The sequence below is a fragment of the Fusarium subglutinans genome (genome assembly GCF_013396075.1).
Source record: "Fusarium subglutinans strain NRRL 66333 chromosome Unknown NRRL66333_c0000029, whole genome shotgun sequence".
Lineage (NCBI taxonomy): Eukaryota > Fungi > Ascomycota > Sordariomycetes > Hypocreales > Nectriaceae > Fusarium > Fusarium subglutinans.
The window spans coordinates 366,738-393,736 of NW_023502092.1; the positions used below are offsets into that span (position 1 = coordinate 366,738).

At 40.4% G+C, this 26,999-nt stretch overlaps 9 protein-coding genes across 9 annotated transcripts; 2 read left to right on the plus strand and 7 right to left on the minus strand.

Annotated features, from left to right (window-relative positions):
- Positions 1 to 635: 635 nt before the first annotated feature.
- On the minus strand, positions 636 to 1,304 carry FSUBG_3467 (uncharacterized protein; the record flags this gene model as incomplete). The annotated part of the gene is made up of 3 exons (XM_036681350.1): positions 636 to 1,012; positions 1,059 to 1,118; positions 1,169 to 1,304. The coding sequence occupies 3 exons, from the start codon at positions 1,302 to 1,304 to the stop codon at positions 636 to 638; spliced, it is 573 nt and encodes a 190-aa protein (XP_036541118.1).
- A 737-nt stretch (positions 1,305 to 2,041) lies between these two features.
- FSUBG_3468 (laccase precursor) lies at positions 2,042 to 3,846 on the plus strand (the record flags this gene model as incomplete). The annotated part of the gene is made up of 3 exons (XM_036681351.1): positions 2,042 to 2,942; positions 2,992 to 3,639; positions 3,692 to 3,846. The coding sequence occupies 3 exons, from the start codon at positions 2,042 to 2,044 to the stop codon at positions 3,844 to 3,846; spliced, it is 1,704 nt and encodes a 567-aa protein (XP_036541119.1).
- Positions 3,847 to 3,970: 124 nt separating this feature from the next.
- Positions 3,971 to 4,530, minus strand: FSUBG_3469 (n-acetyltransferase ats1; the record flags this gene model as incomplete). The annotated part of the gene is made up of 2 exons (XM_036681352.1): positions 3,971 to 4,434; positions 4,491 to 4,530. 2 exons carry the CDS (start codon positions 4,528 to 4,530, stop codon positions 3,971 to 3,973), a joined length of 504 nt encoding a protein of 167 aa, XP_036541120.1.
- A 1,427-nt stretch (positions 4,531 to 5,957) lies between these two features.
- On the plus strand, positions 5,958 to 7,041 carry FSUBG_3470 (tetracycline resistance (probable transport); the record flags this gene model as incomplete). Its single annotated transcript, XM_036681354.1, has 2 exons — positions 5,958 to 6,974; positions 7,021 to 7,041. 2 exons carry the CDS (start codon positions 5,958 to 5,960, stop codon positions 7,039 to 7,041), a joined length of 1,038 nt encoding a protein of 345 aa, XP_036541121.1.
- A 347-nt stretch (positions 7,042 to 7,388) lies between these two features.
- FSUBG_3471 (benzoate 4-monooxygenase cytochrome P450) lies at positions 7,389 to 8,942 on the minus strand (the record flags this gene model as incomplete). Its single annotated transcript, XM_036681355.1, has 1 exon — positions 7,389 to 8,942. One exon carries the CDS (start codon positions 8,940 to 8,942, stop codon positions 7,389 to 7,391), a length of 1,554 nt encoding a protein of 517 aa, XP_036541122.1.
- A 1,174-nt stretch (positions 8,943 to 10,116) lies between these two features.
- Positions 10,117 to 11,398, minus strand: FSUBG_3472 (formaldehyde dehydrogenase; the record flags this gene model as incomplete). The annotated part of the gene is made up of 2 exons (XM_036681356.1): positions 10,117 to 10,949; positions 11,005 to 11,398. 2 exons carry the CDS (start codon positions 11,396 to 11,398, stop codon positions 10,117 to 10,119), a joined length of 1,227 nt encoding a protein of 408 aa, XP_036541123.1.
- Positions 11,399 to 11,944: 546 nt separating this feature from the next.
- FSUBG_3473 (cytochrome P450 monooxygenase oxidoreductase) lies at positions 11,945 to 13,501 on the minus strand (the record flags this gene model as incomplete). Its single annotated transcript, XM_036681357.1, has 1 exon — positions 11,945 to 13,501. The coding sequence occupies one exon, from the start codon at positions 13,499 to 13,501 to the stop codon at positions 11,945 to 11,947; it is 1,557 nt and encodes a 518-aa protein (XP_036541124.1).
- Positions 13,502 to 13,942: 441 nt separating this feature from the next.
- FSUBG_3474 (plant dihydroflavonol-4-reductase) lies at positions 13,943 to 15,004 on the minus strand (the record flags this gene model as incomplete). Its single annotated transcript, XM_036681358.1, has 1 exon — positions 13,943 to 15,004. The coding sequence occupies one exon, from the start codon at positions 15,002 to 15,004 to the stop codon at positions 13,943 to 13,945; it is 1,062 nt and encodes a 353-aa protein (XP_036541125.1).
- Positions 15,005 to 25,265: 10,261 nt separating this feature from the next.
- FSUBG_3475 (monooxygenase) lies at positions 25,266 to 26,539 on the minus strand (the record flags this gene model as incomplete). Its single annotated transcript, XM_036681359.1, has 2 exons — positions 25,266 to 26,402; positions 26,462 to 26,539. The coding sequence occupies 2 exons, from the start codon at positions 26,537 to 26,539 to the stop codon at positions 25,266 to 25,268; spliced, it is 1,215 nt and encodes a 404-aa protein (XP_036541126.1).
- Between the last annotated feature and the right edge of the window lie 460 nt (positions 26,540 to 26,999).

Genomic DNA, 26,999 nt, shown 5'->3' on the forward strand with positions numbered 1-26,999 from the left:
TCCAATGGCACCAGATATTAAGAAATGTTTGAAGACTTAAATGCCAAAAGAGACAAACAGATTCGGGCCGTTCTCTGTATGCTGAATGTCTCACACGTGATCCCATGATAAACTCCAATAGTATCTCAAGACTAACCGTGTCAAGACATTCGGATGGCTAGCCCGATTTAAACTTTTCTCAGTAGCCTTGTTTCCTCTTTGTCAGTTGAGAGATGTAAAACCTTCAAATCCATGTGACAGTAGTTACAGTAATAAACACTCAACCCGCCGTGACTGGCCAACGAGCAAATTTGGTCAGTATTTTGAGTACAATGGTACTATTTGACGAACTTGAGGTAGATTCAGAAGGGCCTTAGATCAATTGTTTCTGCAGTCTATTCAAAAAGGCAGGAGATTTCTTGCTATCGGAAGATCCGTCAAGCGCCTGCTGGAGACTGTTTGGACTCACGACATTCGATACGTATCATAGGTCTTTTCTATATTGATCTCACACTAATAGACTTCTGCTTGAAAATTGAAAGTATGCCTCGAACCTCTAGCCTTTCCAACAAAGCTTCACCACTCCAAATGTACGTCGTAGAACAGTTATAGACGCTGCGGATGACCCTTCAAGAGTACTCCCTATCACTAAGACATCACTCGTCGTCTCCGTGATCCCTGGGACTGGGGTTTGACGGTGGAGTCTTCTTCAGTGTAATGGTGACCTTATTGTCAGAATGGCCAGCATCCGAAGAATTCCAACCAATGACATAAACACCATCGGTCTCCGATGGCGTGGCATACCAAAGCGAAGTCATTTGTCCATCCTCTTCGACCATGACAAAAGTGCCATAGAACATCAGATCAGTCACATAAGCATCGGTATCGACCGTGCTATTGATCAGTTTGACGCTGTGAGAAGACGACGACGGTCCGGGGACAGCGAAAGTGAGTTTGGACCAGCTCGGCTCACGTCCTTCGGCATAGCCAGTCGTGTTTGGAGAGGCATACCATGCATCATCTCCCACGGTGACTGAGTGGTGTCAATGATATTCGAGTTGGAAAGGTGAGATACTTACACAAAATCGGGGCTGCCTCGGAGTCGTCGATTTTGCTGAAGTTGCCAACAAAGATTTCACCTATTGGTTTCTATAAGCATGTCTCACAGAACAATGAACAAACAACCTACTGCCGGAAGAAAAGATGGGAAGGCCGCCAACGCCAGTTCCATAAGCATAAAGAGAAAAGGGACTGGTATTGCTAGCAGCAGTAGCTACAGTCGCCAGGAGCGACGCTGCAAAAGTGGTGAGGCTAAGATGATGCATTTTTCAGAATACTGTATCGCCAATATGATGGAGATGGATGGGGCAACTAACTACATTATATAATAACAAGCCGCGTTTATAGACCAATACGAGGGTTGTGGCTGTGAACCCACAAGACGGGGCCCCATTGAACACGTAATCGGTATAACGGAGCGTTTATAGATATCTCAAGGTCTTATTGCCGACGAAACGCTGACGCGGAAACGGGGCAGGCCATAGCGCTTCCCGTCCGTGGCATCCTCCGAACGGCCCAGCCCGTCCCCGATGTGACGATAAATATGCCGTTCAGCCAATCCCATTGGTTCTTTGGTGTTTCCTATCTACTCACGAGGTCACTCTATTCCTAAAGTTCTTTTTAAGTCTATGCGGATGGCTCGGAATGTGGGCGGCGGGTGATTGTGAACCTCCGTGATCGTCCCGGCAGTTGTGAAACCGCCGAGTGGCTTCACGAGGCTTCATTTCTGATAGTGACGACGACTTGTCTTAACAGTACGCTTGTAAGGGGTCCGTGATACGAGAAGTTCTTTCGAAAAGTGATAGGTCTAGTTTGCGGTGGGCAGATGAGCTTCCTAAACGGAAAGCTCGAGCGCTGGACTGGAATATTTAAGAGTGAGCTGTATAGGAAGAATAGAAGTGAAAAATAACACAAATCATTCAGACTTCTCTCTTATCTCTACTAAAATCATAATTCTGTCTATTCAAAGCTCCTGGTTGAGATTCAGCTTGTGTCGGCAGAAATGAAGCTCTTGCAATTTCTCCCGGCTGGCATTCTCTGCCTTAGCCAAGTTCACGCTCGAAGCCCCCTTCACCAGCTGGTGCGCCGCGCCACTTGTAGTGACAACACTGCTTCTACTCGCTCAGAGTGGTGCGACTACTCCATTGACACGGACTACACCACTGAAGCTGTAGATACCGGCGTCACTCGCGAGTACTGGCTAGAGCTTACGGACGTTACTGTTGCCCCTGATGGCTACTCTCGTTCGGCCATGGCTGTCAATGGTACCATTCCTGGACCTACTCTGTTCGCTGACTGGGGAGACACTGTTGTCATCCATGTCACAAACTCTCTCAGTACTTCTCTGAATGGTACCAGCATGCACTGGCATGGTATTCGCCAGAACTACACCAACCAGAATGATGGTGTCTCCTCTATCACTCAATGCCCCCTTGCCGTTGGGGAGTCAGTGACTTATACCTGGAAGGCCACCCAGTATGGCTCGACTTGGTATCACTCTCACTGGGCTCTGCAAGCTTGGCAAGGAATCTTCGGCGGTATCATCGTCAACGGACCCGCCACGGCAGACTACGATGAGGACCTTGGCATGGTTTTTCTCAATGACTGGGACCATCAGACCGTTGATGAATTGTATAGTTCAGCTGAGACCAATGGACCTCCCACGTTGGACAATGGTCTCATCAACGGTACAAACGTCTACGGGGATGACGATAGCTCTTCCCAAACAGGCACTCGTTTCAATGTCTCTTTTGAGTCTGGCACTTCTTACCGTATGAGACTTGTCAATGCAGCAATTGATACTCACTGGAAGTTCTCGATTGACAACCATACCTTGACCGTGATCGCGGCAGACCTTGTACCGATCACGCCATACGAAACCACAGTTCTGGACTTGGGCATGGGTTAGAGTGTTCTATCTTGTTCCCTTTTCAAGGCAACTAACCTTTGTAGGCCAACGCTACGATATCATAGTCACTGCAGATCAAGCTGACGTCGCCGACAACTTCTGGATGCGCGCAATTCCACAAGCCGCTTGCTCCGATAACGACTCCACCGATAACATCAAGGGCATCGTCTACTATGGAGACAGCCCCGGTACGCCATCCACTACTGCCTACGACTACACCGACAGCTGCGATGACGAGACGGATAACATTGTACCATACATATCCAAGACAGTTGAAGATGCCAACTGGAATGATCTTGAAACGGCTACAGTTGGCAAGAACTCAGCTGGTTTGTTCAAATGGATGCTCAACAGCACCACTATGTTGGTGGACTGGGCAGACCCTACACTGGCCCAGGTTCTCAATGGTACGACTGATTTTGAAACCGATGATGCGGTCATTGAACTCAGTGAGGGCAACCAATGGGTCTACTTTGTGATTGAGACGACTCTACCAGTGCCCCATCCCATTCATCTCCACGGGCATGACTTCGCCATCTTGGCCCAAGGGACGGGTACTTATTCTTCCTCCATCACTCTGAACACAGATAACCCTCCTCGACGAGACACGGCTATGCTGCCTGCCAACGGGTATCTGGTCATGGCTTGGGAGACCGACAACCCTGGCGTTTGGCTATGCCACTGTCATATTGGTAAGTCAATGAGGTCCCAGATCTGAGCATTGCTGACTTTGTGAAACACTAGGCTGGCATACGTCTGAGGGATTTGCGTTGCAGTTCCTCGAGCGTTCAAGCGAGATTGCTAACATCTCTACATCGAGCTATGTTTCGGATGTTTGCGATGGCTGGAGTACTTTCCAGAGTGAGTCGTCGATTGGGCAGGACGACTCTGGCGTTTAATGCTACAATCCTCTTTATTGTGTAGGAACTATTTGCTGTCGACTGAAACTGGGGGCATAATCTTCTCTTGATCTGTGGCTACATATGTATTTTTCTTACTGGTGGACGTGGCCAGCTGTGATCACTATAGCAAACGATCCATTCCAGCCTCATCCACCTTCAACACCGTCCAATTCTCCATTCGCTTAGCTCCAAGTTTCTCGTAAAATCTCAGTGCTCTCGCATTATCCTTCAGGCAGAGCCACTCCATCTTTACGCAACCCGCTTTCTTAGCTGCTGATGTCATAGCTTCGACCAACTTCCGGGCGTATCCGTGAGGTCTGTATTCCGGAACAACGTAAATCTCCTCCATGCAGACTCCGGGAGCAGCTCCCCATGTTGTATAGTTGAAGAAGTAGATCAATAGTCCAGCAGGCTTCCCCTCTGGTGAAAAGGCTAAGATGGGATGTCCGATACGATACTCGGGAGAGTCGGTAACGTCTGACAAGTGGAGAGTCTTTGCGAGACCCTCTTCAGTTGCAGTGACAACGGTTCCTGGTGCTTGCTCTTTTGCGCCAGCACGGATTAAACTCAAGATAGTTGGAACATCTACGTGGATAATTAGTAGATGGACCGGACCAGTAGTCGCCTTTACAATTAAGTACCTCGAGAAGATGCAGGTCGAATTTCCGGTGAGGAAACCATCTCGATAACGAATCTTCAATGTGCAATTCCTTAAAGAAGTAATTATAAAGAATTAATCTTCAAATCACTAGACTTTTTAAGGGTCCAATCTTATTTATACTAATCCATCATCCTGTAGCTCTGCGCCCTATTCATGACAGGTGGAGTTGGCGCAGGTTTGCTTGCGGGGTTCAATGACTCAGCTTGTCAACCTGAATGACTCTTTCGATCCCTTTTCCAGCCGAAGGATCAAATAAATACATATAATCCACTAAATAACATATTATTCTAGTGACGCTCTCGAAGACACCTATGAAGATAGGCCAGAATAACAGTTAAGAGATAATAGACCGATATCGGCCAGAATTTACTGAAGGGACATTGCGACCCGACGACAGCCCGGAAAGGGTGTGCTCTTCGGTCAAAGGTAATCGAACGACAATTTATCATAGATCTGATTTGAAGGGCTAGCAAAATTCAACTACAAAAACCGAATTAAAATGATAATGGGAACGCTTTACCGCGAACTGCTCTGGGTGCAGTAAATACTTTGGCAAACTAATAAGTTAGAGAATAAGCTTTCGTTGAGGCAATTTTCGTCTAGAAGTCCCATAAAGTTTCTCTAAACCATCTGTGCAACATTACCCAGGACAACTGATGAAATGTAAAACGCCATTTCACATACACTTTCAGGGTCCTGGGATGAGACATTCTCATTCTATTCGTCTGAGGAACTAGGCACTGGGCAGTAAACTTTCCCTCGGCAAGTCGTATTTCCAGTTCTCTGGGTTGACCGTTTTTGTCTTTTGTGTGTTTTACTGGGATACTTCATAGTCGAAAGCTTAAAACTTTGTTAGCCAGTGATATGGTCATGCTTGTCTCAGAAAGCTTTCTGTCTGAGTCTCGACCATTCGTCTGCTCAGTGACTACCTTTGGTCTTATCAATTTGACTTCTCTAAACCCGGGTTACGCCCAATACAACCAATCATCACTATTAGCATGTTCCGGAAATATCCTGTCATAATTTGACGACATTCCATAACTACAAACCCCTGTTAGGCCAATTTCCCTCGGCTCATATCTCCAGCTATAATTTCTTCTCCATTATCGAAATCCCTCACTTTTCTTTCGTCCCTCACGTTGCTGAAACGGAGGGACGGGCCAGCACCTGGAGCAACGGATTTGAACATCTGATCGATGTAAAGGGTACTGGCTACCTACCAGCTCATCTGGTCATGATGGACTCGACTACACCTCTGCTGTCCCCCAATCGAGTGTCACCGTCCTACAGCCACTTAACCGAATTTCCTCCTCTGGTTCTCAGAAATGGCCAGAGTCGAAGAGGGACAAAGAGGAGCTTGCGAACCAAGATACAAATTCCCTTACTGTGCTACGCGCGTTTTATGGTGATGGTGGCATATTTCTCCATCTTTCCATACGTAGCTCCGATGGTACGGCACAATAGTACATCACGGTCTACTGATATCGGTATCTACGTAGGCTTCTTTGAAATACTCTTCCTGGCTGCGCAGGCCTTGACATCGATATTCTGGGTCGCCATGGCAAACCGGTTCGGTGACAAGACGATACTCATCTACGTTCTTCTTGGCACAACTATCAGCTCGGCCATCTTGGGATTTTCTTCGTCACTCTGGCAAATGGCACTCTGCCGATGCTTCCTGGGAATACTGTCGGGGGGTGACGTCGTCATCCGCGTTATGATCGGGAAACTGTGCACGACGGAGACAGCGGCTACTCATGGGTTCAGCCTATCTTCCTTTGCCGGAAATATTGGAATGGCCTCCGGACTTGTTATCGGTTATTCTCTTGCCAATCATGTTGGCCACTACGCGACCATTCTCAAAACCAATTCTTTTTTTGAGCAACATCCGTTTTCCCTCCCGGGAATTGTTATTGGTATCATGAGTGCGGTTTGCGCCATCGTCGCTGCACTGTTCGTGGAGGATGCTAAACGAGACACTAATGAGGCCTCGGATGATACCCCATCTACGAGCTCCTTACTACCATCCTGGACGTTTCTTCGAGAGCTAATCCGATCTTCTGGTGCTATTCGCACAATTTCTTCGTTCATCAGTATAAGCCTGCTTGGATCTGCTTTCACGGCCGTGGCAACACTCGCACTTTACACAGACATCAGCCAAGGCGGCCTGGAATTCCCAAGTCACGAAATTACGCTGTACATGATCTACCAGGGCGCTTTCGCAGCGTGCTGGCTGTTTGTGATTTACCCAGCGTTATACCAACATTTTGGTACACAAAACATCATCTCAGCAAGCCAGGTTATTTTTCCTTTCTTATTTCTGAGTTTCGGCATCATGAATGCACTTGTTCTCTCTGGTAGCGAACCTGATTACTTCCTATTCCGGGTCGTTCTGGCCGTGATGACATTCATGGGGGCCGCTATCTACATGGCAGCTACAGCAGTCTATGTTGGCTTGCAAGGGGTATCACCCAGTCCTCGAGAGCTTAGCCTACTCAATGGAGTCGCAGAGGCGGCTTCTTGTCTTCTAAGACTGATAATCTTATCCATAGGCATTTCGATCTATGGCTTTTGCAATTACCATAGTGTGGCAGTTGGGTACCTCAACGTTGTTGTCTTGTTACTGGTTGTGTTATCATTCTTTCTTTTGATGTGTCCTACTTGGACGAGGCTCACAAGAAGCTAAAGGAAGCGCGAACATCGGGGCTCGTGGCTTCCAAACAAATATCGCAGTCAATAAACATTTCCTTTATTTCAATTTGCATTACATAATGTAGATAGTAGTGATTAGACGCATAGCGTAGACGTATTTGGTAACGTACGTAAGACTTCCTTCGACCCGCGCGAAGACCATGCCAAATGCCAAGATCAGTAGCACTCATTCCAACATGGCATTATCCTTCACCCTTCTAAACGTGACCACGCATTTTAACCCTCTCGGTACCGCGTCATGAGTGCTGCACTGCTTCATGAACTCCGCACTAGTCGCTGATGTTGCCATGCTCTCATACTCAAGATACAAACCTGCTATGAGTAGCTTGAGTTCCATAGTTGCCAGCGCCTTTCCCAAACAAACTCTTCCGCCATAGCCAAAAGGGATTAACTGTGCATCAAGAGCCTTTCGCTCCTCTTCACTACTGTCGATCCACCTGCGTGGGAGGAACCGATCAGGTTCGGAGTAGACCTCTCCATCATAGTGCAACGCCAGAACTGAAGATGTGACAACTGTATGCTCTGGTACAAACACTCCTGCCAGTGTGCGGCCTCCTAAAGGCACCACTCTTTCGTTCTTCCCGCTTGAGGATGGATGCATGCGATAGACCTCACGGAGACATGCTTCGAGTGACGGAACCCGAGTATCGATATCTGCGAATAACGGACATCCATCGTCTTGCTTCGGCAGGGCAGACAGCTCTAGTCGTATCTTACGCTGCCACTCTGGCGCCTCGGTCAATTTCCAAATGAGATATGTCGCCGTCACTGCGATAGTGGCTTCGGCGGCGTCAATGTTGTCGAGAATCTCCGCGGCCATGTAAGGCACATCGATAGATCCATCGTGTGCACCATCCTCTTTGAGTTCCCAAAGATGACGTACCAGAGAGCGCGATTCATTCAACTGCGCGTCCTTGAGAGCAGCGAAGAACTTCTTCTGGCACCAAGCCGAGAATTCATCATCTGCTGAGAGGTATCGCCAGCTCAATGTCTGCAATAGGTCAGAAGCATGGTTGTACATCCAAAGGCACCTGTAACGAAGCGGGCCTATGAACTGTTGATGTTTCAGCCCCTCAAGGATGCTACGTTCGGTACATGTCTGGTCCACCGAATAAGTTCCGTGATTGGGTCCGAAAACCAAGAACGTGATGTTGTCTAATGCGTACCGCGACGTAAGGCTAAAGACATCAACATCTCCGCCGTGACGGACTTGATCTAGCACTGCTAGCGAGCGAGAGTTGACATGCTCTTCAATCTCTGGAAGCTTGTATATAGTTTTTGCTTGATAGAATGATGAGGTGTACTTGCGCTTGATCCGATGGCCCTCATAGGGCTTGGTCGCAAATATGGAACGCCTGCCATATCCCATGAAGTGGTCAAAGTAGTCGCTCTTGGCCCAGCGCTCCTTTGTTCCGTAGATCTGTTTGGTGGCTTCCAAATCGGCTACCGAAACCTCATTTGGTGCAATCTGGACTACAGGTCCGTACTTCTTGTGCATGTCGAGAATCATATCATTGCGGCGACATAAGATCTCATATATACTCAGTGGAATGTTGGAGACCTTAAAATACCATGGGCCAGGGACATGACGAAGGCTGCTATTACCGAGAAGATACACGAGCCATGCGTATATCAGAACGATGAACACAACGGCAAGGGTAAAAAATAGGGCCTGGATAGTGAGGGTATAGAATAAAGTCTGTTCGGATGGGGAACGCATTGTATATCCTGTTTGCTGATGGCAATGAGTGAAAGGGAACTTAGGAAAGGCTAGGAATGGTCTGGAGCTGCAACACTTCCTTAAGCAGTCTCATTAGTATTACATGGTATTTCCCTTTTATTTATCCCAAATCTCAGAGATACATATCTCTCTCGGAATATTTGCGTGATGCATGGAACGGCCCGGATTGATGCACCAACACGTTTGCCAAACTTGAGCATGCATCTAACGTACTGACTCGAGTGTCTTCCCCTCAATCGTGGCACATTACACAAGCTTCCATGTTCACTCCTTAGTCACTTGTACGACCTTATAACGATAATTCAGAAAGATACTTCCCGCGATATTCGGGTTCCGTCCTGATGCATGCACGGAACGGCCTCGGCTGGCAGTAAGAAAATATCAGACCTTCATATAGGATATAAAAATGAACTTAACTAAAGCTATCGTAAACTTTTACCAAGTTACCGAAGCATTTTCAATATTTAGGTACAAGATCCTAGCTTTTCCTTCCTCCTCTAGGCCGCTTTAGGGATATCGAATTCGTCTAATTCTATCATGCCCACTAAGTCAGCAGTCCAATTCTTGAAAACCCATAACGAATGATAACAATTTAATGCAACATAAGAGACTCATCATTGCGTACGTATGAGTGCGCTCAGCTTCAGCTAAAAATGGTTTGCGACGAGAGCTGAAGGCTTAATGTAATGTTTACAATATCGTTTATTTTTGAGACAAGTCTTCTCAACGAAGTTTTGCACCACGCAAATATTCGTGTTCTCTGGTGATCGGAAGATCAGTACTCTTCAGATAGTACAAGTGTCACCATGGTCGAACTGAGGCTGGTGACTTCAAGGAGGTACAAATTTATAATAGTATTACCAATCCCCGGTCCCCCACGTTTTCGACTTGCTTTTTTCTGTGCCCTTGACGGTTTAGGTAAACTGGCGCCAATTCTTCCATATTGTATATTGATATTGAGTCATGGTTGTGATTATCATGCTACGGCTAAGTGTAATGTCGCCTCATTGAAGCATGCTGAGAATATTTCGGCTACGTCTGGCACGTTCCAACGAGATTCTATGGAGTATTTCCGATCAATTATTCTCTCAATGCTATTTACTTCTGCTTAATCTGCCCGGAGATACATCAATAGTCCCATATCATTGCTATTCTATGCACCATTGGTGCTTTGAACTCCTTTGCTACCGTTTCGAATCTCCAGAGTGTGTTCATCACTTGGCTTGCGGGCTCCCTTGAAAGTCACCTTCGTTTCTTCCCACTGCTCGAATCGTCTATACGCGATTGGTGCATCGTCCAAGCTGTACTCGTTTGAGAAAAGGAAACCTGGCCTTGCCCTTCCACTCTTCACAAGCTCCACTAGAGCCTTGATGTTCCCCTTGATGTCCACAAGCCCGCCTTGGATACGGATTCCCTTGATCCAGGCCTCGGCCATCGGAAACTTGATCTCAGCCTTCAGGTCAGGCTTGTGAACAATTCCCCTGCCACCAAACTCACTGACCAATGCAGTGATATGTACTCCGATGACGCCAATTCCGCCACCGGAGGTAGTGATCTTCACAGCTTCGCGAAGGATATAGTCCTGCTGCGGCTTGAGTTCATCATTGAGGCAGACTTCACCCACGGCGTCAATAGCCCGAGTGACTCCCTGAGGGCGTAAAGCAAGGATCTGATCAGATGCCTTGCCTCCACGGGTGAAGTTGATGGGCTGCGCACCAATGGAGGCAGCCTTGGCGAGGCGTGAGGCAACATGGTCAATTACGTAGACATGAGCGGCCCCGCGGATCATAGCGCTGTATGCAGCCATGAGTCCAATAGCACCAGCACCGAAAACAGCGACAGTATCGCCAGCTTGAAAGCCGGAGAAGTTAATAGCGGTCCATCCAGTAGGGAAGGCATCAGTAAGAGGCAGCCATTCCTTGTCATCAAACTTATCGGGAAGCTTCGCCAAAGATGAATCAGCCCATGGAATGCGAGCGTACTCAGCTATTCACAAGTGTTAGATACACGAATACAGAGATAAATAAGGAAGCGGTCTCACCCTGTAGTCCTGTATCGCCATGGAACATTCCACCAAGGCCAAGGCCAATGATAGGCTGATCCGTCACAAGTATCGAGGGCTTTGGCAGTAGGTTTCCATCCTCTGCAAAGGCCAAAATCAGAACTCGGTCGCCGGGCTTCAAGAAGTCCACAGCTGGGCCGACTTCCTCGACGATGCCGACGGCCTCATGACCAACGCCGAATTTCTCTTCGGTCCCGAAGAGACCGTGATAGATATGAAGATCAGATCCACAGATAGCGGAGGTGGTGATACGGACAACTGCATCTTCTGGTTCGATGAGCTTGGGGCGTGGGATGATGTTGACAGACATGTCACGAACATTGCCCTCCCACTGGACCGCACGCATGAAGCCCGTCTTTGAGGAAGTATCCATGTTAAAAAAGAGTAACTTAAGAAGCCGCTAGAATTAACTATGCAAGAAAGGTTTGCCTAAAGTATCCTCTCTTATAACTCGGCGAGTAGATGCAGCAATTTATACCAAACAATCCCAGTCAATTGCAGTTCCGGCCGGTTTCTCGAAGTAGAAAATGACGTGATCTAGGAGAATTTTATCAGTCACAAGATTTTAAGCTTAGCTGAGACATGTAAGAAATGCTACCCTTGGGGATACTTTGGGACGCTTTATAGTAAGCGGAAAGAACTTATGATGGGAACCGTCAGCGTCCAGCCTCACCGCGTAAGATTGGTCGGGATAATACGAGGCTATGTTCAGTGAGCGTGACCAATAGCGGATATTAATCTGACTGGAAAGTTCCTTCTTTGCTATCCAAAAGTGCTTGTAGGCCTGTGATTGGTGAGAGGGCCAAGAGGGAAAGGCCCATACTATCCGACGTGATACTCCAAGGCTTACACAGCACAGTAACAAATGACGCAACAGAATAATATTTCTACCTTGAGTGTTTTGTAATTCTTTTGAGATCTATCTTCGCCAGATCTTGATTGGCAGCTTGCCCATGATCAAGTTGAAGGCTTCGAACCTGTCTACCGTGAAGTCCTTGGTCGGCATTGCAAAGTCATATCGATGTACCAAAGTAGCCAATACAATCTGTTGTTCCAGGTACGATATGTTTCGTCCGATACACCCTCTTGCACCAGCTGAGAATGGGATGAAGAATGGTTCCATTCTCTTACGTTCCTCCAGGTTGAGCCACCGCTCTGGCTTGAAGACATATGGCTCGGGATAAATATCCTCGTTGTGGTGAGCACTCCAGATAGTCATTGACACAGATGTATCACCTGGGATCCAAGTATCCATAATCTTAGCTCCTTCGGGTGGTGTGCGTCGAGGAAGGCCTGAGCTGACAGGAGGAATGAGGCGGAGGCCTTCATCAAGGCAGGCTTTGAGATATGACAGGTCTTTGACTTTGTCAAATGGCGCGATAACGTCGTCTTCATCCATAACAGCAGCGACTTCATTCCTCAATCTTTGCATCTGCTTGGGATGGCTGATCAACAGTTGGAGAATATGTGTCAGGGCAATCGCTGTAGTCTCGGCTCCAGCATCAATGATAGCCGAGGTCTCGGCGACAATCTCTCCCCACTCGAGTTCATTAGGTACGCCATTTTTGTCAACCATGAGACACGAGAAGAAGTCATCGAGTTCCTCTCCTGCCTCATATCTCCTGAGTCTGTCTTTAGCTTGATGGTAGCAAATGTTTCCCCAAGGTGCACTGGTCGCCCAGTAGCCCTTCCACTTGTTGGGCACAACTTTCGAGATCCGTGCTAGCCAAGGGTATAGTTCATACTCCCAGACGAAGATTGACTTGCACATGGCTGCGGCGTTCTGTGCTTGGCGGTATCGTGCGGGATAGAGTGTTCCGTCGGGCTTTTCGGCAATGACTTCATCGGTACCGGTCTCTAGGAGTGTCATCTTTGAGGAGAGAGCGATGTAGTTGATTGCTTCGATAGTCCAAAGGTTAATCCAGTGGTTGAAGTCAACTGTGAGATCTTCAGGGTCTGTGTTGGTGTTCGGCTTGAGGCGTCCCGTGCATCGTTGATCGAAAGCATCAAGCAATCGCTGCGTGGTATACTGGACTTTGAACTCCCATTTTTCAAGGTTCCTTGTGGCAAAGGCAGCAGATAAAAGTCTTCTCTTTCTGCTATGGTCACCCTTGTCAACAACATCGAAGAGGTTGCGATGCGTCCCAGCCAGGACTGTCTCTTTGTGATCCTTGGTGCACTTTGTCTGATGACCGTAGATATCTCTCACAGCTTGAGGGTGGCTGAATGACAATGCATTGGGCCCGATCCTGAGAATGTGCTCGCCACGACGATCATGTTCAGAAGCAAGCGTCTCTGACCGAGCGCCAGTGTGACTGAGATAACAGTAGCGCAGATCCGTTAAAGGAGAAAGCCACGAGAAGTTTGCATATTTCCTCAGACCCTTCGGGTCAATGAAGTACAGGATGATAGGATAGATGACAAGACGAATGAATAGGCCAGCAAGACCAGCCCAAAGAAGAATAAAGCCAATCATGGTTACGAAAAGATCGTGATGAGGGCGAGTTGATTGATCTCGAATTCCATGAGGAGTCGGATCTTATATCTCGAGCCTTCGACACAGAGGGTCAAATAGTGCGGCGACAACACCGATGCATAACTCAGACGTGCGCCAATAAAACGACTCTATGCTCTCCATATTCAGCAGAATTTGATATCTATTGTTAGATAAATTGCTCGCGGGATTCACGTTTCGGCGAAACACTTCCTAATTAAGACGAGTCGCCAAGCAGCTGGAGGGGTAAATTTCCGTTTCTGGCAATGGTGTCGAATTGGTGGGAGCACGGAGTTGCGGGGAAGCAATCGTGGGCCGGGAATGGTAAATGATTCCGCGGGGATCCGTATGAGCTCAATGGTCAATGGACGAATGCCAACTTTCAATTAATCATGCTCATCATTCTATGCAGTCTGCAAAATTCTACTCGTCCCTCTTCTGTATCTCAAATAGCTGCGGCAGCAAACCCGACAACATGTCGTCCAAACTCTGCCAGTTGATACCTAAGGCCTTTTCAGTTGCACTTGCATCTACACCAAAATGCGACGACGCCTCCCTCAGACCCGGTGTACCCTTGGGGATCTTGTCCTTATTCTTCCCGGCAACTTCCCTTGAGACGTCGGCGATCTCTTGGTTACAGTACACTCCCGTCGCAAGAAGATATCTTTCACCACTCGCTTCAGGGACCTGAATAGCCTTGAGGTGCGCAAGAGCTACGTCTTTGACACTAACCCAGACAGGGCCTTTTGTGGCAGGTATGTCGCCGTCTTGGCCGGCCGAGACAATACCATAGACGATTTGGTTGGAAGTGTTGAGATGTTTTGATGACTTGGGGACAGCGCCCTGCAGAAACGGGCCAAACACCATAGCCGGGTTCAGGCTGACAAGGTCGAAATGTGCAGCTGGGTTCTCTTCCATCCACTTCCACGCCACCTTTTCGGCAACGGTCTTGCTGGCGCGGTATGCAACTGCTGCAGCTGGTGCATTCACACCATCCTCGTACGTCAATGGGGACCAATCCTCGGCAGTGTAAATCTTGCCCGGCTGCAGTCCTTTCGAGGCATCGTAGATACCTGCAAATGAGTTGGTATGCACAATGCGCTTGACACCACCAAGCTGGTTTGCTGCGTTGAGGATGGCAGTCGAGCCCTTGACAGCAGGGATCATAAGGTCTTTTTCCAAGTCTGTTGTATCATAGTGAAAAGGTGCAGCGAGGTGTAGAATTGCATCCGGTCGAATGGAGCCAAAGGCTGAGAGGTAGGAATCAACGGAAGTGATGTCCTCAACTACTCTGACGGAGAGATTGGGATCTCTACCATGTAGACCAAGAACTTGCTCAACTTTCGTCTGAGATCTAACGGTGCCCAAGACCTTGTAGCCTTCACACAAAAGAAGAGCAATGCAGTGTTGGGCTATGAAGCCATTAGCACCAGTAACGGCGATAAGGGATGGTGGCAGAATGGGCTTGGGATATGCTGAAGGCATTTTGGCAGTGACTCAATGGTTGCGATAAGGCTGGAAATCAGATTCGGGATATGATTGGGAATGTTTCAAGACTATCAAGGCTGTGATGATCGAACATATCTACAGAGGCCTATCCTATTCTATTCTATTGACAGCCTAGCTCACCCGCGGTATTCATCGTCTGTTCTTCTTTGGGTTTAGCGCTGTCATCCCCGTCGCAATGATAACTTTGCGACGGCTGCAGACCAAAGCGCGTTCGATCAAATCAGCACGAGTCCCGCCGATCGCCCTCCCTTCTCGTGACAGTCGGATAGCGGCGCCGATTTTGTCCGAGAGCCGATGGATGCAAATTGGTTGTTATCTGGATCACTACGATTCAAACCCGCGGAAGCAAACAGTCAGTCACTTGATTGGATAGCGCTTCTAAGCTCTTCAGTGGTTTCCGCCTCTCCGTCCAGGCGCCATCATCGGCTGTTCACAGTTTACGATGCATTATTGAGTCCTTGGCCAACTGGCCGATAACAGCTGTTATCAGCGCTATCAGTCTAGCGATAACGATAAGGTAGCTTCAGTCACTGGCCTGTTGTTGGGCACGACGGTCACGTGGACGTCGGCCACCGCAAAGCCAACCCTCGGGTCCTACTTAATAGAATAATTAACTTAACCTTAATATATACGCTTAATAATTAATAGTAGCTCTGGTTTTCATTTCCAGACCTCTATATCCTTTAAGCACTAAATAACAGATACTTAATTTTCCTACTTTATTCCTTAAGAACTATACTCTAGTTATAAACCTATAACTATATTCTCCCGTAGTACCTTATAGGCTTTCTCTTTATATCTAAGTAGCAGATACTTATAATAATATACTATATTATAAGTTTCTAGAGAATATAGTACTGTAATATATATCTTATTACTAATAATAACCTATATATTGCTAAGGCCCTTATTATATTTAATAATAAAAAATACTACCTATATAAAACATATCTAGTTAACTAGCTAAATAATATAAGGATATTCCTAGCTAAGCTGTAATACTAGAAGGCAGCTATAACTATATACTTAATAGAAGTTAAGGTAGAAACTCCTACCTAGGAAATTGCGCTTTAATGCATTGCAGAATACATAGACTTTACCCTTTTAATATAACCTACAGTTACTCCTTCTATCCTAGGCATATTTATATACTTAAGCCTATATAACCCTAACGTACCCTAATATTAAGAAAGTCCTATATAAGACCTATATAATAATATTAGGAGACTTAATCTTTCCTCCTTTCCTTCCTAAACGGTAAATAGCCTAACTACTTTTAATTAGTAGGGCTAATATAAGGATATAGAAGCCAGATATTATTAATAAGAGTTAGATTTCCTACCCTCTATTAAATAGAAATACCTAATATATACTACCTAGAACCCCTAGACTATATTAATTTTATAAATATTAACAATAGATATAGTAACCCTATAACCACCCGTTAAGCTCTTAGTAGCATTGCTAGTACAGATTAACATATCCGTAGCAGTAATAATTATAAAAGCCTTCTACCTTTAAGATAAAAGGGCATAGGAAAGAAATAATACCCTCTAAGCCTAACCCTAATAAGGTATACTAAGACTACAGGACATTAAATTTTATAACCTAAATAGGTATATAGTCTATAGGCTACCTATAATTACTAATACTAAAGTAATAATATACTTTTATATTTATACTTTTATAAATAGGCTTTAATACCTTATAGATATTAAAGGTAATAATACTATTAAAGAAGTATAAACTTAATATTTCTAGGGATAAGTAATAATCTAGTATAGCTAAATCCTATCCTAAAATAATAAAACTATACTATAATACCTTAGTATTAAGGACCTTGCCTAATATCTTATTAAACAGTTTAAACTACCTTATACTAAGGTATACGCTTAAATAAAATAAGTACATTTTAGCTTATATAATATTAGCGCAGGATATAGTATTTAAATATTTACCTAACAGCTTATACAAGATACTAAGGCATATAATGCTAAAACTCTTAAATAGCTATAAGCTATTTACCAGGCTTTTAATAGTACTATCTAGTTACTACTTACAGAACTTAATAAGAGTATTACTATTAATTCCTTTATAAATAAGATATATATATAGGAATTAGCTATAAAGAAACTAGTATATAAATACTACGGTAATGCTAGGTAGAGAAACCCTATGCCTAGCTAGTTACTAGCCTAATAGCCCTTTTTCTAGTTTCTCTTACGATTACTAACCTAAACCTAATGCCTATAATAACTATAGTAAGGCAGATATTATAACTACTTAAATTAGGGAAAATATTAGTATTATAGTAACTAAAACTTTAATAGTAATTAACCGTAATTAGATTACTAGTACTAATAACTACGCTACTAGAGTTAAGGCTAAGGAGCATGTAGAGGCTTAAACAGGGAAAACCAGTTCTACCTTAATAATAGATATAGCTAAGTATCTAAATAGCAGGGCAATAAAAACTATAATTATAACTTTAATAATTAGAACTTTGCTCCTTAGATAATACAGGTATAAAGATAAAACCTAAATACTAACCTATTTAACTAAGCGTTACTAGCTATAAGCTAAAACCCTAACTATAATGCCTTATAGTAATATCCTGTTACTGCTAATTTTGCTACGGCGAAAGGTAATAATAGATATAACTAGTATTAAAACAATAACTATTACTATAAGGATAGAATCTAACACTAGGACCTCTAGCAGGAGAATATTGCGTAGGATATATATTAACTATATAATAAATAGGATAATTAGGGCACAGTCCTAACCAACGCCTCCTATATACTAGATATATAGGAGCAGCTTTTATAGAACCCTAATAACCTAGACTGGCAGGTTACTCTGGGATTCCTAACCTCTAATACTATTAATATAAAGTTTATAGTAATTAACTATAGCTACTAGAATCCTAAATAATATAAGCACTGTAAGGAGATATTCTACTTTTATAATGTATTATTCTTATACCTTTACGATATATATAGATTATGCCGTAGACTTAAACTAACTAGGCATAACTCTGTAATAGAATAAAAACTAATAAACCTAATATGGAAAAAGAACCTGGTTATAGAATATACTAATAAGCCTAATGTAAACTACGTAGGTCTAACGGGTAATAATAAATATATACTTATAAGTTTTAATAAGAGCCCTTACTAATATAAATTATAAAAACCTAGTAGTAACCTAGGTATTGCTATAGCTAGTAATATTCCCTGCATATTAATAGTATTAATTGCTAACCTATATATTAGGCACTATAGCTTTATAAATGCTAAAATGTATTATACTAATATATAAGTAAAATTAATTTTAGAGTTAGTAGTACCCCCTATTAGTATATAAACTCTATTTTTACTTTAGTAGTAACTATAGCTATAGCTATGCCGTTTTACTATTAATACCTTAAATAATATTAAAACAGGATTTAGTATTTACTTATATACTTACCTTAGGATATAAATCTACCTAGATATTAATAAACCTTAAGAAACTTATAATATCTATATAGATACTAGGTACTCTATAACTATAGTAAACTCTGCCTAGGTCATAAAATACTACCTAAAAGTCAAGGTTTAAATAAAAGTAATACTAATAATAATCAGAGGAATAGGATAAGATAAATATATAGCAGATAAATACGTTATAATATAAATAAACTTAATTAGTAAACTATTAAATAGAGACCAAGCTATAGCTATCTTTAAGTAAGAGGTATTGCTTATTTAAAACCTAAAACCAAATATACTAATAGGCATTAACTGCCTTATACTAGAGAAATTTAATATTAGACTCTTAATAGGCATAGCCTACGTTAAAAGTTATAGTATTAATATACTATTAGTAGTATTTTATAATAAATAACCTAAATAATATAAAGTTTAAGCGCTATATACCTAGACTATAAAACCTAACTTTTATATACTACTTAACGTTAAATATAACGCCCTAATAGGCCAAGACTTTATCTTTAAGCTAAACTTAGTACTAGGACTTATAATATTTGCGCTCCTGGCTAACAGCTCTATAAAGCAGGTTATTATACAGAATAAAACCTTAACTCCTATATATCTATATAAAAATATAAACCTAGGATACCTTTATAATATTATAGCTAATATATAAGTATAGAAGGTAAATAATAATACTTATAATAATATGATCCTCTTAGTAGCAAGTTCTAAGCAATAGAATAAGCAATATATATTATAAATAGACATTTCCTAACTATAATTAATTAAATATAAAAACGGCATTACTATCCATAATAACCCTAATAATAATAATATATTAAGATTAGCTAACCTTATCTCTAAATTTAATAACGTATTTTAAAATACTAGCTTTGCCTACATTAAAGAAAAGGACATAATAAAAATCTAAATAAACTTACACTAGTAAGAACATATCCTAAAGAAATATAAAGTCTACCTATTAGGGCCAGATAATAAAGAAGTTATTAAAGAAACTATAGGAAAGCTTGTCTTAGTAGATAAAGCTAAGTAAACTATAAAATAGGTTTTATTTACATACCTAGTCTTTATAGTATGGCAAGAAGAAGAAAAGAAATGTAAAGGCAAAATAGTTATTAATATACGCCTGTTAAACAGGATAATGCTTAATAATATATACCCTATAAAATAATAGAAAGATATAACAGTAAAAATAGTAAATGCAATATATATTATAACTATAGATACTATATTATTCTATTACTAGTAGCTAGTATACCCTAAATTACGGTAAGTATTTACTGTTATTATTTTAAATAGCCAGTATAAATTTAAAGTTCTAATTATAGGATATAAAGGATCTAGTGCCTATATATAACGGCGTATTAATGCTATTCTTAAAGGTACTAATGCTAATATATATTGTAATAATATTATTATAGTATTAAAAGGAATAGATAAATATATAGTATAATTATATAAAGTATTAACCAGACTCTGTAAATATAATATCTCTATAGGCCTAATAAAATCCTTTATTAGATTTCTACTTACTATTATCTTTAGAAAACTTATAGATACGCTAGGCATATTAACTCTAGTAAAGAAACTTAAAGCTATAAGGGGACTAAAATTCCCGATAACGTTAAGGGGTATTGAATAACTTCTTGGATTTACAGGCTTATTAAGATATAATGTCCTACGCTATATAATAATTATTAACCTACTCTAATAATATAAGATAAACCTCTAATGCGCAGTAAAGGCTATTAAAGATAAAAGAGAAAAGAAAACTAGCAAGAAACCCAGGCCTTAGAAAAGCATATACTAATATATAGCCAACGTTATACTATTACTAAAGCCTACTATAGTAGAGCTAATAGTATTTAACTAAATAAAGATAGCCCTTACCTAATACCATATTCTAAAATTCTTCTTATTAGATTATATACTCTTTATAAACTTTAATGCCTCTGGCTAAGGTTTTAGGGTTATAGTATACTATATCTAAGATAAAATAATTAATAGACTTAAAAGTAATGGCAAGGTTACTAAATATTTACTATAAACTTCTATTAAACCTATAGCCTTTTTCTTATATACGCTCTCTAACGCTAAGAAAAAGTACTAGGTAATAGAATTAAAGATAGCTAGTTTCCTCTGGATATTAAGAAAGACAGTAAAGTATATTAACGCTATAATAAAACCCCTAGTAATTATATTTACTAATTATAATATAATACTAAATATAATAAAATAATTTAATATTATTAATACTACTGCCAGAACTGTAGTTAATAAAAAGCTTATTTATATATTAAAATATATTAGCTGCTTTAATATTTATATAATCTATAAACCAGGAAAAGACTATACAGTACTTAATATATTAAGCAGGTTACTAAATAAATACAGATAAATACTATTAAATATACTGGGGGAACTTAATAATATCCTAAATAATAAACTAGAGTTATAAATTATAGCCCCTAAGTAAGCCAGCGTATTAACTCCGGAGGAGCAGGAAACCATAATATACCTATCCTAGACCTTAAAGTAACCTCTAATAGCTAACCTTTTCCCTAACGTATAACTCAGGTACTTACTGTTGCTAACGGTGCATGTAGTATAAATATTACTAGAATTTAAATATAAACTCTAATAAGGATATATACAGGATAAAATCTAGAAATATATACTTAATATCCTAGCAGTAAATAATAAACTCCTAGTATATAACTATATATAGATACCCTTTTTATTATATAATAGTTTACTGTAAAGGATAAACTATAATGCGCTAGATAGACTTTATATCCCTGTATTATATAAACTAGATACTTTTAAATTACTTTATAACTTTAACTACCTAGGATATATAAAGTTATTTTTATTACTTACTCGCTATTATATTAATAAAGGTTAGATAAAGTTTAGAAAATATATCTATATATGTCTATAATACTAACTATACTATACCCTAATATATTTACTATATAGTAACCTTTAACTAATCTTACCCTTACTATACCTATACTATATAATTACTATAGACTTTATAACAGTACTATTAAAATCTAAAAATAGGAATAACTTAGTATTAGTAATTATTAATAAGTTTACTAAAAAAATAATTATTATTTCTATAACTAAGAATATTATAGCTAGGGACACTGTAAGGCTACTTTAAAATGCCTTACTTTTATATAACTAGGGAATCTTAAAAATAATTATTATAGATAAAGACCTAAAATTCCTAGCAGTAATATAGCAGGAGATATAGAAACTTGCTAGTATAAAATTACTCTATACTATAGCCTATTACCTATAGATAGATAGCTAATTAGAATGCATAATATAATAGCTAGAGTTAGCCCTATACGTAGCTATTAACGCATTATACTCCCTAACGAAATAAGAATAAATAATAATGGTAATATAATTTAAATTTAATAATATAAAATCTAGTACTATAAAACGCTTGCCTAATAAACTTACTAAAGGCTTTACTCTGAATAATATTACGCTTACAGTAATAGGCAATATACCTACCTTACTAGACCTCCTAATAACTAGACTTAAAGCATATAATGCTATTGCAATAGCAGTAATCTCTATAAAACATTACTATAATTAATACTATAAACTAATATTCTTCTAAGTTAGGGATAAAGTCTACCTAAGACTTTATTGCAGATATATAATTAACTTTCCTATAAAGAAAAAAGTATTATAACAATTTACAGGCCTATTTACTATAACGGAATGTATTAGGTAATTAGTATATAGACTAGATATACCGGATTACTAGAGAATATACTCTGTAATATTAGTAGACTAACTTAAAAGGGCAGAATATAACCTATTTAATAGGAGACTAGATAACCTGATAGGCGTGGCAATTACGGATAGAAAACTGGAAAGGATTATCTAATAATATATATAAAATATAGCAAATAGGAAGATTACCTAATATCTAGTTAAGTATTATAGGCTTAGTCTAGAAATAAACTATTAGATAATGCAGTTAAAACTTAGGAATAATGCAGTAATATTATTACTATAATAGTATAAGGCAAGATACTCTTAAGGTATTAATAACGCTAAAGTTAGCAATATAACGATAGTATATCTATAGAAACTTACTATAAGTATTATATATATATAAAAAGAGCTTAAACTTCTTATGCCTATATAGTAATATAATCCTACCTCCTAATGCAAGGCATTGCCTATATATTTACCTACTATTAATACTTAATACTGCCTATACCTAATACTACCTATAACTGCCTATAACTGCCTACCAGGTATTACTACTATAGCTACCCTATATAATAATATAAAACCCTGCTTCTATAACCTATATATTCTATACTTAATATCCTAACTTACCTAGTAAACCGTATTACTATAGATAATTATATCCTATAACCTTAATATTTTTAAAGGTAAGGCTAATAAAGATATTATAAATAAAATAGTAGAAGCAAATTTAAGCTTAGGTAATAAAAGTATAGATAATAAGATACAGAATATCTTCTATAACTTAGGAGAAGTTATATAACCTGTAAGTTAGACACTAAAGAAGGATATTTAAATAAAGAAACTAAAAAAGTAAAAGAAAAAAATACTAAATCCCCTAATAATTAAAATGCCTTTCTAATAGGTAATGTTCTCTATAGATAAATAGAACTATATAGAATCTAATAATAAATAACTGGTTATCAGTGCCCTGTAAATAATTACTACGTTAAATACCTATACTAATATTAATATAGAAATAATTAAGTATATTAATAGTAACTATAAGAAACTTAATAACTTTATTAGGTTATTAATAGAGAAAATAAAATACGCTAAGCTTAGATAGAACCTGCTTCTTAATGCACTAAAACCCTTTAATAAGCTAGCTAATAAAGATAAGAAGAATAGAGATAAATAGCTTAGTAATATAATTAAATATAAAAAAGAGGTTATAATGCAATACTATAAACTGGAGAATAAAATTAGGATACTAGCTAGATATACCAAGGCAAGGGAGAAACCTAACCTGTAAAATGGCATTTTCTTATAATAACTATAATAGATAAATAATATACCTAGTCTAAAAGATATAATAGATTACCCTAAGTTTAAACTTAATATACTATTCCCTAGAGTCTTAACTCTATTATAAGAATTTAAATACTATACTAAAGCTATATAGGCGTAGATTGCGTAGGGATATAAGCTTTTAACGCCAGAATGGAATATATAGCTATTAAATGTAAGTAACCTTAGCTATACCTAAAACACTAATACGTTTATAAATAGTAAATACTTAAGAAAAAACTAAAACTAAACTAACCTTATATTTACTAAAATTATATATAGGGTTAATAACGTTGTAAAAGTAAACAAGATGTTAGAATACTAGTAAAACTACCTTAAAGTAGACTTAACTTAGTAGGAGCTAAATAAGAATAAACCAGTACCCTAGTATATAAAGAAATTCTAAAATACGGAAAAAAAGGATAAGAATAAGGATAAAGGGAAAGCTAAAACTACAGGCAGAAAAACTATTATAGACCTTATTAAATATAATAATAATAGCCCCCTAAAACCTAAATGCTAATGCATAATAGCCAGAACTAGTAACCCCAAAACTGTTATAGGATCTAGTATCTAAATACTAGACGTAATAGCCAATATAGCATTTAGCTATAAGACTAATAAAAATAGAGATTATTTTTATACTAATATACTCTTAAAAATAAACAAATTAATTACTAGTAATATTAGTATTATATAGAGTAATAATAGGATTGCTTAGATATAGACGTAACTAGTATAAGCTACTAAAGACTTATAATAAATAATATTAGCTAACTATACTAGCGCTATAATAACTATAATATAAAATATATAGAACCTATGCAGTATACTAATAAACTATTAAGATATAGGGATTAGTAGCTTCTTATATTAAAATATAGTAATATAAGGCATAACTAATAACCCCTATAGTGGCAATATAACTATACCGCTACGATATAATAACTATAGCATTGTAGCGTTTAATAATAACTCCCTTTAATAGGTATATCAGATAGTAATATTAACCCTATTAGTATCCTAGAACTAGAACTAAAAGTCTAGCTATACCTTAGTAAGCTATAAGATAGATAATAATACTAATATTAATAATAGCAGTAATTATAATACACTGGACTTTATAGGATTATAGTTTTAACTAAGTAATAATAATATATAGGGAATAATTTAGATAGGATACAGGTTACCTTAGGAGAATAACTAAAAAAAGGCAGGAAGGACATAACGTATTATATATAATAATTAGCTTTATTTAATAAGGGCATTAATATATAGTTAGCAGTAAATGTTAGGTATAACGGTTACGTAGACATTAGCTAATATAAAGCCGACCCTTAGGTCCTACTTAATAGAACAATCAACTTAACCTTGACATACACGCTTGACACCTGTGGCATCAGTATGGTGCTGTTAAACGCAGCATACCCTATACACAGTCCAAAATGCCAGCATGACCATGTAAAAAGCCATAATAAAGAGGTGTTGTTGTGATCTTATGAGTTTCAGAAGGTTCTAAAGAGCAGGCAGATACCAGATAGGTGAGTCGAACGCCAAAAGCTAGGTGTTGCCCGCCGTTGTACAAAGCCATGTTGACTGTAAAGATCGAGTCACATACAGCATATTTGAGGTTAACAATTTACGCTCAACGAATGTATTGAGAGTGACTAGACTCCCGCAATTGCCCTCTTCTTCAAAACAGCCGAGTTCTCGTTTAACCCTGCCCAATCATGTGCATCCAAGCAAGCCTGTCGACTTAACAACACAGCGACCTTGGTCCTCTCTCTTAACTCCGCCTCATACTCATCAATAGCTTCATTTAACCCTTTCCCTTCATGATAGGCTCCTTCCAAAGCCTTTGTCAACCGATAGGCGTCAAGGATACCATGGTTCGCTGCTTCGCCTCTGTACATGGTCATCGCATGCGCAGCGTCGCCAGCTAGAGTAACCCGACCGTTGCGGTTATCCCAAGGTGGGCAGGGCCAGTCTTGTAGGACTATCTCAATCACTTCCGAACCCTGTGGGATTCTCTGTACAGTGTCCCGTAAGACGGGATGGAATTCTGTGGCTCGCTGCTTCATATATGCCAAGCGCTCTGCGTCGGTGGCTTTGACTTCGTCTTCTGGTGTTTTCATGGGCCACGATATCATGACTTGCACACGATAATGCTCATCCTCTGTTCCGGCAGTGCCATTAACGACCGGTGTTTCTAGCATGCTGAACCAGAAGAACGTCTCTGTCTCAGGATGGCAGCCTTGGAACAGAAGAGGATCGATATCTTTTAATGGCTTTACCTGCTCTGGCGTGAGATCTAGAGCAGCGCCAGTAAATCGCACCGGCAGTCGAATATTTTGGTATGACTCTGGTGCTAAGAATTTCCTTGTTCTTGAGTTACTGCCCTCAACGCCAACGATGAGAGACCCTTCAGCTCGAGATCCATCTTCGAACGTAGCGACAACACCATCGTTGCGCTCTTCAATTGAAGCAAGTCGCTTGTTCCAATTGACGTGGTCCGAAACACTTTCAAGCAAAACCTTGCGCAGCTTCTCTCTATTGACTCGTCGTCTATCGCCAGGGGGGATGAGGAATTTTGGCTCCAGGGTCTCGAGATTGATGAAGACGAATTTTCCGAGGCCTTGACGGTCGGCCTCTGGGTCGACTTGGACTGATTCAACGTCCTTGAAGGTTTCTTCTGATAAGAGTTCCCTAAGGAAGGGGAGGACCCAATGGAGTGTTATGGCCCAGCCTTGACCACGGGAGCTGATGTGGCTGTCGCGCTCGTAAATCTGAAAGGGAATGCCAAGCTTCATGATGGATGTTAGTGGATCAATTGGTGAGGTGGTCGGAGAGACGGATACATTACCTTCTTGAGGCCATGGGCGAGGACCAGGCCAACGACTCCAGCACCGATGATGAGAACTGGCTTGCGGTCTTTGGACATGGTGATGATCGTGGAGGTTTACAAAGAAGGATCAATGGGTTGGGCGTGTGTATAATTCTAGTCGCTTTGAACGAGGGGGAATACCAGGGTTTATTCTCTCATGATATCAGATTGATCCGTGAGTCCCTTTGCAGTCAAAGTGAGTGCGACGGCGTCACACGTCATGAAGCTCTTATCGCGGCTTATCTGCGTTACAGTGTGAGTGAGGTCCCAGCAGGGCGGTTCAGTGCGTGCGTCCAGTGCAGTGAGTGAGGGGTCCGTCGGAAGTCGCCGTTATGCAACCGTCGGAAAACCATCATCAATTGCGCGCCCGACTAACTCAAATTGTCACTGTAAGATAGCGGGGACCGCGGAAATTAGTGATCTTTGCGACAAGGCATTTCACATTGGAACATGTGCCGGAACTGGATGCGATGGAGGTGAGAATAGATTCATTCAAGAGTCAATTGATCTCGCTTCC